Here is a 12,500-nt window from a genome sequence, read left to right on the forward strand (position 1 = left end):
TCGAACAAACTCCAAATACCCAATAATACGTACAGAAATACATGTATACCTGGATACATCTCAGCAGAATCATGAAATATAACACGCCTGACGTCGAAACACTACAAACAATAGAATGGTTTAACTCATTGTATATACATACTTGTATGTGTGTGTATATATATGCATACACACACACATATATACATACTTACATAGATGGACGGACGGACAGACAGACAAACGGACAGTTAGACAGACATACAGACATACATATAGACAGATAGATAGATAGATAGATAGATAGATAGATAGATAGATAGATAGATAGATAGATAGATAGATAGATAGATAGATAGATAGATAGATAGATAGATAGATAGATAGATAGATAGATAGATAGATTCTCTTCTTTAATGTTCTGCTTAACTCACCTTGGTTTCGCGATTCTCTAACGATAACACCAAATTTCTTCATCTCTTACTGTTCACAACATTCTCTCTCATTCGGTTTCCCCCTTTATTTCATTCACACTTTTTTAGATCATCCTTTCCCTACTCACATAATTTCTTCTTTCAATCCTTACATAGAACCTTCCACACAACTAGAGCCTTTTACATAAAGGAAAGTGTAGCGGGTGAATTTTTGCATTTACAATCGTTCGTTTACATCCTTCCTTTTTATTGAAATGTCCTAGGATTTTATCCTTAGTGAGATTTTGATAAACACGCATTTTAATTTTTTTTTTATATTTCATTATTTCCCTTTCTCCCCATGATTGTCTTCTTGTCAAACCATTTTATTAACTTTTATTCTGTTTTCATTTGTCTTACCCTCAATGTATCATTTATTTCCAGCGTCCTAATTCCGTGAACATTTTGTGTACTTGTGCATTTTACTTTCTTTTGCTCACTGGTTTCTTGGACCCTTTTCAGTTTCTTTACATCGTCAGTAATTTTTTTTTAATCATTCTCCCTGCTCTGCACAAGCTTATCGCCAGACATAACTACCAAATCCATAATAAAAGAATAGGGTTTAAAAATTGACGTAGCTTTTCGTAATATTTTAACTGCTTCATTGATAGTGGTTTTATTAACCCGATGATTTAATGGGAAAATTAGTATTTATCAGTATATCAAGGTTTATATTTGTTGTTAGTGTTGTTACTTGTGATGAACATGTCCTTATTTCATGGCTCATACGCATATATTAATTCATATAAATGTTTGCTGTTGTTGGATTTGGTCAATATAATAGTATTTATTTCATTTACTTGTGTGCACACAATCTTTTCCCAGTTTGGTAAACAAGGTTATACACACGTATATATATATATATACATATATATATATATATATATATATATACATAATTTGCGTATATCATTATATTTGTTTTGTTTTTTTATATATAATTAAATATTTTATATATCTATTACATTCCTCAGTGTAACGTCAGATATGTCATAAAAAATACAATTAATGCTAGACATCCTCGGGTATTCGTAGCAATGGATTTAGACACCTGTAGTGTATCGTGTTTGTTTCTTTCTTCTATAACTCTTTGACGCCATTCCTCGTCTGCACGTTTGCATTCACTGTTATTTATGAGACTTAGTCTTGCTAAGGGCTTCTCAACTCTTCTCAAGACTGCCTCAGCGTGAACTCTGTTACAGAGAGATGCTGGAAGCATAATGAATTCCTTGTTACCAATGATCATCCAACACAAATATTCATTACTTTGATCTTTTGTTTGCGTAATTATCGTATCGTATTCATTTATGAATTTCATAGACGCAAGGCAAAAGTACTCAGCATGTTTTATGTGCTTCCCTTCTTCGTTCTCCATCACCAAAAACATATGGTGCGGCACAAAATGAATATCATTTAAGAGGCAGCCACGTCGCGCTTTCTCGTCGCGGAAGGCTATCCATGTTCCCAGTCCAGGCGGTAGATTACAAGAAACAGTTCTTTTATCATAAGAGCGGACTAAATTCTGCAAAGGAGTGATTCTTTGAGAAGGTAATGTGGGACTACTATGTGCAAAAAGATTATCATTACAGACATGTTCTTGGAGTAAATGACTAATGTTCAGAGGCCAAAGAACAATTTTTCCTACTCGGTATCGCATAACTGAAGGAGCTGCTTCATGAAGTTCGATACACATAAAACGTGGATAGCAACCGTTATCAAATGTTTTCATTAGAACCCGTCTTCGGGAATAGTTACCTTCTCCTGCATCAATACAATGCCAATTTGTTTCAGTATTAATGTTTACTGTGTTATTACTTATTGTGATTTTGCTCGTTCCTTGGTTGACATGCCGCACCCAAGTACCATGCATTATCTTTGGAAAGGAACAGGCTTGAAGACCACGAAATTTACTAAAGGCTTTAATTTGGCAGTCACCGCAAGATTCCAGGCAGTGCGACCTGTGTTCCGAATCACACATATTATGGTTGCTACATGTTTCAAATTCATCACTGCATATGCTTCGGATTACCCGATGATACATTTCAAATACAAGGTATTTTCGACTTGAAGGGAATATAGTTTTCGTATCACATATCATATCTAAGAAGAAGTAAATTTTGCTAATCATGCCGTTATCGTCGTATATGATGCGCATACACCAATAGCGCACGACATCAGTTTCTCGTACAATCACATACGTATCTTTACCATGTTTCCATGTTGCCAAACAACGGAGTCTGTTCTCCTCTTTTAAATTTCCTATGTAATCTGTACATGTCTTATCACGAATTCTAAGTAATAGACCTTCTTCTTCAACACAATAACTTTCAAACCGAAATGGTAACATTTTACTTGTACACACTTCTTTACCTGAAGGTAATTTTATATCAAAATCATAGCCCCCTTCAAAAGGGCATTTAACTTCTGTTGTATGAAACAAATGGACGGATAGGAGAGGCCAGTCATCCATCATCAAACGGGTGTCATTACATATACCGTCGTCGGAAGAGCTCAGTGGTGACATTCGTATCTGCATTACGGCATTACTCCTTTTAATAAACTGCATGCAAAGGTATTTGGCGCGTGGATCATCTTTTTCCTCCTGAAGAATATAAATCACAATGATAATAATAATAATAATAATAATAACAACAACAACAACAATAATATTAATGATAATAATAATAATAATATAATAATAATAATAATAATAATAATAATAATAATAATAATAATAATAATAATAATAATAATAATAATAATAATAATAATAATAATAATGTATTGAACTAGAATATGAGCGAAATAAGGAAGATTGATCGGAAAATTCGAAAGCCGCTGACTTGCAATAAGATGCATCATCCAAAGGCAGACGCAGATCATCTTTACCTTCCCAGAGCCCCAAAATTCGAGGCTTGATTCAGTTTGAAATCTCTTACAAAACAATCTCAATTGGACTGGTCAAATATTTTGAAACATCTAATGATTCTATGATAATGCTCGTTGAAAACCACGAGAGACGAAAGAAGCTTCATTCTGTCATGAAGGAGATAAAAAACTTACTAATGAGATCATTCATAATATTCAGATTGAACAGTGTGGTGGAATTGTGGCAACTGTTGTTGCAACGAAGGTGAATTCAATGGCAAAAGGCGTTTGAACAATTGGCTGATAGGTGAGAACAAAATCCCTTGCATGACTAATATGTCACCCGTAGTAAACAAGCTGATGTAGACTAAAAGTGGTCTACAGCCATCAGTGGCTACGGATCTCAGGTAAATTACCAAAAATTAATAATTTATTTAACACAAATTACATATTAATATTATAATACATATTAACATAATAAAAAAATGGTAATTTAGATATGAAAATAAAATAAACATCAGTCGCATTTGGTAAAAGTGAACTAAACCAGGTGTGTGTCAATAGAAATATTTGTGTCTATTTCAAAGTTTGTAGTTCAACCCGTATCATCTCTTTTTGCCTGTGGAAGATCAACTGAAAAAGTTTAAAACGTATCTACCAAATTTATTTTTCAGCATAAGATGTAGATCATGTGCAGGAATCTTAACATACAGTGAATCAATATATTTATTAATATAAAACCATAATTTAATAGTTCCTCATTTAAGACCGTATACTACAACAGTACAATGAACAACTTGGTTCGTAATTAATGGCAAGGCAGATCGAGAAGAATTTGAAGATATTAATTACTATTTAAGATTAATTCCTGTTTAATGAAATAAATTTCTAAAAGTTATCATTGTATGAAGTATACTGATATTTTACGCCTAAAATAACGAAAATAATTATGCAAAGGATGTGGAAATATTAAGTGGGTTTAATATTTTGTATTGATGCTTTGATCAATACAATAAATATAATGACGTGGATATAAGTGAATCTTTGGTTCTCAAATATTTAATCTGTCAAATAAGTCTGGGGTGTACACCTTAGCAGAAGACATGGGGGTTTCTGATATTCACCTAATTAGAACTATATATTACGGGTCCTAGAAAATGCGAAAATTATGCTCCGTCTTAATTGTTGCTAAATACATGCTTCGTATCCTTGGATAAAAGAAACATTATTTTATATTACTAAATTTAAAAAAGAACAGCAAAACTCTGCTTTAGAGCGTACGAATAAATTTTAAATTTATATGTAGAGCGGTGATGTACAAATTCATTGCTAATACATTGCTAATACAAATTCATTGCAGATATGATTGTGAATATGCTAACAGCTTTCAAATTTCGTTTTTGGAGGATAACTTCTCCATTCAGATGATGTGTGTTAACAACGCACTGTAATAACTAACGTAAGGAACTTTTCAGACATTACTTTTTTGGTCTAGATATGTCTCAGCAGTGGCAGTTACCTCTAAATAAATGACTCTAAAACAGAATAATGGCACTTGTTTATTGAGTGCACATTATCTAAAGAAGGGTGGGCTCCGAAGATGAAATACAATAACAAATAGACAAAAAGCAAATTCATGTTGAACTTTCTGGGTCGTTATTATGTATGAATACTTACCCCATCGTTTTCATTCTACCAGTTCTCCGCGCAGAGAATTTATTATATGCAGAGGTTTGATAAAAAGGCTGAGGCACGCAGATTAAGTAATTTTGAGAAAACTAAACTGAACATAACATCCTTACAGGTTGGAATAATCTGTCCATATTTATAAGGCCGTAAACAGAATAAACGAGCTAATGTGACATTATAACTTAGTCATATTTCAAATCCTTTCAAACCACTCAAGATAAATATCTACTAGTCTACGTCAATCGCTCTCTTGGAAAAGACGTCACTAAAAATTTGATTTCATCTACTTTATATTTTAGAGTTTCACAAACCTGGTGTAATTTCATAAGAGATTACAGAATTACAAGTTAATTGCAAATTAGCTTAAGACGGTAGAGAGTAAATTTTGCAAGTGGTAGGTATTAGTAGTATATTCTTTGGTTAACAAATAATTAGTTTACTCGTCAGTTGAATGAGGACACACAAAGATTTAAAATGAGGGAACGTTTAAAGTATCAGCTGCGTCATCAAGCATTGAAGCGATAATGACTGCATAATTGAGATATTCTCTAATTCTGAAGATGTCTTGGATTAGTAATATCTCTTTCTTCTAAAAAATTAATCAAATTCTCTGACGTTTGAATAAAGAAAACACATTTATTCCAGTTTGTTTACAATAGAGATATTGTAATATGAAACTTTCTTTCAGATATAGAGTCCCCAAGTGCACGCACAAAAACATACAAGAAAGTTCAGATGTATGTACCCGTATATGCGCATATATATAAGCTATGCAACCCAAACAGACATGGGAAATAAATCAAAAATTTATCAATAAATGAAAAATATACAGCCACGAAAAATGATAAGTTTTAAAAAATTACCGAACCTGACACATCACTACCATTGAACCCTATCATATCCTTTTATGTAGCTCAATTACTGAGCAATAAATTGAAATTAGTGTCTTCCTGCAAAGTATAATCTTCGAAAGGCTAAAACATTTCAAAACAATAGATTATTCTAAGAGCTAAGAATGAAAACATCTCACCACTTACACGTAACTTACAACAAATAATTCTCATCGTAAATAGCAGCGCCATAATTTTTCAGTTGGCGGGTACGACTACAATTATCAAAAAGTTATCTATCTCTCCTCACTGTCAGTCTTCGCTTTCTCTCTCCCTTTCGCTCTCTCAATCTATCTCTATCACTATCTCTGCCTTTGCTTTTCTCTCTCTCTAAACGTATCCCTATATCTCTATCTCTTTCTATTATCTATACATGTATCTATATGTATTTATATATATATATATATATATATATATATATATATATATATATATATACACATATCTATTTATAAATACATACTTGTGTGTGTTTGTGTGTGTGTAGGCACAAGCGTGGCTGCATGGTAAGAAGTTTGTTTCCGAACTATATGTTCCTCTGCTCAGTCCCACTGCGTGGCACCTTCGGCGACTTCTTCTACTATAGCTTCGGACCGAACAAAATCTTACGAGTGGATTTGGTAGACGGGAATTGAGAAAACACCCTCGTATAAATTAATATATAAATGTATATATATAGGGGTGGCTGTGTGGTAAGTAGCTTGTTTATCAACCACATGGTTCCGGGTTCAGTCCCACTGCGTGGCACCTTGGGCAAGTGTCTTCTACTATAACCTCGGGCGGACCAAAGCCTTGTGAGTGGATTTGGTAGACGGAAACTGAAAGAAGCCCGTCGTATATATGTATATATATATATATATATATATATATATGTCTGTGTGTGTTTGTGTGTCTGTGTTTGCCCCCCTAGCATTGCTTGACAACAGATGCTGGTATGTTTATGTCCCCGTTACTTAGCGGTTCGGCAAAAGACACCGATAGAATAATTACTGGGCTTACAAAAGAATAAGTCCCGGGGTCGAGTTGCTCGATTAAAGGCGGTGCTCCAGCATGGCCGCAGTCAAATGACTGTAACAAGTAAAAGAGTAAAAGAGTAAAAAGTATTTATGCGTGGGTGTCATTGTGCCTGTGCTTGTACCCACCATCGCTTGACAATCGATGGTGATGTGTTTATGTCCTCGTAACTTAGCGGTTCGGAAAAATAGAACGATAGAATAAGTACTAGACTACAAAGAATAAGTCCTGGTTTCGATTTCTTTAGCTACATAAATGTACAGATACAAATACACCACACTTTTGTTAACGACTGCCTTCCAGATAAGAATTTAATCCGATTACTTAACCAGGAGTGTGTTAATATATGTTTTAATATGTGTGTATGTACGCGCGCGTGTGCGTGTGTAGGCGCATGGCCTTCCCGTTAGGGCTTGCACTCATAATCAAAATACTGTAATTTCACCCTTGTCCAGAAGCTTGCAACATAAATGGATTAGGATGTGGCCCATTTATTAGGCGAAAGTTTTAAACCAAGTAACTGATAAAAGGACTAAATATCTCATCCAGTTTATGTGGAACAAATTTCCAACATATAGCACTGTCTGATTCAGACTCCAGTGAGAATAAACATGCTTAAGTCACCTCAGAGTACGATCGGAAAATTATGTTTATTTGATGAAATCTGTGATAATCTCTATAATTAGTGTCATGTAACTAGTAATCTGTGACAATTCAAGAAAGAGAAATGCTTTCACTTTGATAATATGTAGAGAAGAATATATCTTGTTAAATAGAAGCGAATGTTTCACTGGTATGTAATGTTTGCAGGAAATTAGAAACTAGGAAGTTTAGACAATGGACTTATGTAATAAAAATCTAAGGGACGACTTCTTGTAAAAATAGTTTCAAATTTTGCCGCAAGGGCAGCGCTGTTTGTTTGTTTTTTTTCTAGGAGTGGATGAGCCGATTACATCGACTCCAGTCTTCAACAGGAACATATTTTATCGATCCCGAAAGGACGAGAGACAAAGTCGTCATCAACGAAATTTGAACTCAGACCGTAGCGACGGGCGAAATACCGTTAAGCATTTCGTCCAGTGCACGAACTGTTCTGCCAGCTCGCCGCCTTACAACTTCTTGTAATAATAATTTGTAATTTTGAAGCAAAGGCACAAATTGGGTGAGAAACTGAATAATCAGTGAAACACATAGTATTGCATATATTTTATACAATATCTTGAGATGAACGACGAAGTCAGAGGTATAACTTTTCGGAATCGGTATTGCATCTAATCTTCTTTCAGCTCTTTATGTTTTATCTGGTGGAGGCGCAATGGCCCAGTGGTTAGGGCAGCGGACTCGCAGTCGGAGGATCGCAGTTTCGATTCCCAGACCGGGCGTTCTGTATGTTTATAGAGCTAAATCACCTAAAAGCTCCACGAGGCTCCGTCAGGGGGGAAGGGTGGTGACCCCTGTTGTACTCTTTTTCCCCAACATTCTCTCACTCTCTCTTCCTGTCTCTTGAGTAACGCTGCGATGCACTGGCGTCCCGTCCATCTGGTGGGGAACACTTACGCCACAGAAACCGGGAAACCGGACCTATGAGTCTGGCTAGGCTTGAAAAGGGCGACGTTTATCGTTTTTTTATGAATAATCTGTCATCCAAAAAAATCAATTATCGTAAGATCTGGATCAGTTAGTCACACGCATTTCTTAGCTATACATAAACGTACACATACATAAATATACGTATGTATCTATGTCTATAAATTTTTCCTAAAAAGTTTCTCTCACAGAAAATTACTAGCATTTTACTGTTTGTTTTTCATATTAATATTAATTATGTAGTATAATCAAAAGCTAATTAAAGCTAATTCTATAAACGGCAGAGTAATAAACACATTAACTCAGTTCATCGTGCTGTGTAGTAAAAATGGCATTACAATTGTGTGGATTTAAATCACCTTTTCTAGTGCAAAGTTAAGAGCAATAAAAACAGATGTTGAGGATAACATTAATTAAACATGTTGAAAATTTATAGTAAAACGGGTCCCCTTTTATCGCTGGGCAGAATAATCATATAAATGTACATGCATAGGCTCAGGCGTGGCTAGATAGTAAAAAAGCTAGCTTCCCAACCACATGATTCCAGGTTCAGTCTCACTACGTTGTACTTTACTAAAGTTTTGTATAAAGAACAAACACTGCTGACGCAAAACGTCATGTTTCCCCACAAACTCATGTCTCTTTCTTTCTCTATTTCTATGTCTTTCTCTTTCTGTCGATATATAAACTTAGACTTAGATAAACTTAGATATGTTTCGACCAAAGATTGGTCCAGGCCATGTCTAACTTAATAGCACCACCTGATAGGATTATTCGAATCCTGTTTAAGTCAAGTTTTGTTCAAGTAGTGAGTTCTTGTTGGGTGAGTTGTATCCAATTATGGGTGGCTTATCTGGTATTCTTTGAAGGAATCTATCTAGACTCTGTTTAAAGTACAATGCATGTATATACGCATGCATACATGCATGCATTCTGCGCGTGTGTGTGAAGACGATAATCCATTTAAGGTATTAGATAATCGATCAAATGGTCGCGTGTTCGAATCACGGATTGGGCGTGTATTGTTCTTTTGAGCTGCACACCTCACTTCTCAATGCTGCAGTATTTAAAACCAAATGTGCTTATTGGCGCCAGTGACTCCTTTATAACATAGAGTCTGTATTAATGTTAAAAAAAGAAAACTTTAGCGTGTTTTTGTAACCACATAGTCCACTATTACGGAGTTGAGTTTAATTGTTTGTTTACAACAATGGACTCGAAATATTTGTTTATACTTTGGTAGGCGAACAACTATGTTCAATAATCCAACATTTAATAATTAAAATTTTGTGATATCGATGAAAAATTTTATTATTCACTCTCTGAACATGTCATTGACAAAAATCAATATTAATCAAAACTATAAAGTCTAACAAAATGTGCTATTATATTTCAACAGTGAATTTTAAATAGACTGAATTAAATGAACATTTATTAAAAACATTTCTGAAATTCTTTTAAAGATAAACCTCTCTTTGGAGTTTAATATGGGAACCATGTTATCTTATCGATTTGTTTTTATCAATGACTAAACGAAGTTCGGAGATATTAATAAATGACAATATATATAAAATATTCAGTACTTACTGTAAGTAATTTTTCTATATATTGACAAAAATGTATGATTTCCGATGTACAAAAAATGTTAGTTATATAATAGCTTAAATGTTTCTGTTTACTGTTAATTAATATTTGTGATATAGTTAAAGCCTATTAAACCTATTAAACGTGTTTTTAAATATTGGAGCTGCATTATTATTTTAAGTATGGAAGTCTATTTTCTACTTAATTCTACGAGGTAGTATGAAAAATGTCACAGACGAGTTTTGTGGCACGCCAACGGATGTCACCACACGGTTGCAAGTGCAGTTTGAGCTAGCAATGACCGCCATGAGACAGTGTGCCGAGTAATGTCGCTGCGTTTACTTCGCATGTTATGAAATTTGTGTTTCTTTGTGATCACGTGTTTGCTGTAATATGCGATTTTGTCATGGACAGGAACAAAGAATCAACGCGAAATTTCGTGTTAAACTTGGGATGTCTGCTACAGAAACATTGAGCATGATTCAGTAAGCTTACAGCGACGAGGCAATGGGTCGTATGCACCATTTCGAATGTTTCAAAAGCGGAAGAACGTCCCTAAAAGGCTGTGAGTGATCAGGAAGACGATGACCGATGTGGAAGATCTGCCACGAGCGTCAACTCTAGAAATGTGGTATCCCATATCGAGAATTTGTCTCCCTGAGAAAAAATTTCAATGGAAAGTTCTACTGCAACGTTTTGAAGCGTTTTAGAGAAGACAGTGAGCTAAAGTGACCAGATCTGTGGAGCGCGAAGGACTGGATTATTTTTATTAAGCATTTTTTTATTAAACATACCTAGTCCGAGATTTTTTTCATATCACCTAGTATACAAAATGCTTTGTATATTGCCGTAGCGAAAATGGACCTTTGTATAAATGTATGATATCCCTATTGTAGTATCACACAACACTATGTGCAATACTTCGAGTGAAGTGACTGCAAATGCGTGCCATTCGTTTAAGCTTCGGGTATGTAAGCGACATCATTTGAGGCAATTTCTCAATGAATTTATCATATTCAAAATATAACTGTAAACACGTGATTACAATAAATTACTCTTTAATCACATTAATAATTGCATGAAAAGGGAACAAAAATTACATTATCAATTATATTAGCTTACAGCTGTTTCTACTATAGGAAACAATGCATACATATCAGAGTTCTCGTGCAACATCATATAGATTCCCCACTGTCATTAACGTGAAGTGTACTCTTGTTTCGGAAAGCATTTTAATGTATAAATATAGGTTAAATATTAATATACGAATATATGAACGCTTATATTACCTTACAGTCAGGAAAACCTAAATGAACATTAAGCTGTTTACAAAAAATTCAATCACTATTCATACATAATCATTCAGTGTTTTATATCAGAATGAAAATATCTGTATCTGAAGTGCTTCTTCACTAATCGCAATCTTTTTATTTTCATCATATTATATACCTAAATCTGATTTTGTTTGGACTTTATGAAACGATTAGAAAAGATATTCTAATTTTTCTGTGCATAACTCAACTAGGAATATTTTTAGCATCATTCCTTGTTGAGGAAGTGATATTATATTCATTACAGTATTCTTACGCACTAGCAGACTATTATCAATATCATAAGCCATTATCAGAGGCTATGAGCATGACAATATATTTGCCGCAGTAAATAAAATGCTATAGTTGAAAGCTTGAAAAGAACAGCAATACTTTTCTCATCCAGAAGTGCTACTTACAAACTCCTGTTGTTCAAAACCAGCATATAATGGTATTTTGGGAATTTGCTAGATAATTTCAAAATACGGCTCCGTAGCAACCGAGAAATCGGGAGAGGCTTTAGACGTTGAACAGCTGGATAAACCTCCTTCCTTACAGTACTCATTTAATTATTGCAGTACATATAATTTCCAACGAACAATTTCGTACTTTCCTGGATTTTTAACTCATTAGTGTCACAACTAATGAATTGCGTTTAGTGTTAATGATTATGGGTTTCGATATGTGGATTTCAATAGTAGGTGTGCTTAAGTCACCCGAAACAAAGGAAAGGGATTATTTTGTCCTGGAAGATGAGCTAAAATTAGGTTGGCATTACGGATGAGCATGCAGAATGTTGTACGTCAGTTAATCTTGCACAGAACATACTATCTAGTGCAGACCGACCAGATTTGTAACAGATGTGCAGAACACATTCTTTCTACGATACACACCTAATCGTATCATGGCGAGAAGGCATGATGCCAGATAATTTGTGGTCGTTGTAATTAAGGAAAATTGGTATTTCTCAGGGAGTAAGAAAGAAACAAAGATAGACTTTTTGCGGAATCTGCAATAATCAGTAAAATATGCATATATACGTACATACATACATGTGTGTGTATGTGTGTGTATCAAGGTGCAATGGTTAAATTGTAGCCATTTTA

The 12,500-nt window shown here is 34.4% G+C and overlaps 1 protein-coding gene across 4 annotated transcripts in view; it reads right to left on the reverse strand.

Annotated features, from left to right (window-relative positions):
- LOC115219520 overlaps positions 1 to 12,500 on the reverse strand; it is a 232,189-nt gene that overhangs the window by 22,978 nt on the left and 196,711 nt on the right. For 3 of the 4 annotated variants that reach the window (XM_036508086.1, XM_036508075.1, XM_036508135.1), the window contains one exon: positions 838 to 3,054. In XM_036508086.1, the coding sequence (XP_036363979.1) occupies positions 1,423 to 3,054 (1,632 nt within the window). In that variant the 3' untranslated portion in view covers positions 838 to 1,422. Of the gene's footprint in view, positions 1 to 837; positions 3,055 to 12,500 lie in introns of those variants that run through there. The other variant, XM_029789702.2, reaches the window with a different exon arrangement.

This window comes from Octopus sinensis, linkage group LG1 (assembly GCF_006345805.1).
Source record: "Octopus sinensis linkage group LG1, ASM634580v1, whole genome shotgun sequence".
In the NCBI taxonomy this organism is placed as follows: domain Eukaryota; kingdom Metazoa; phylum Mollusca; class Cephalopoda; order Octopoda; family Octopodidae; genus Octopus; species Octopus sinensis.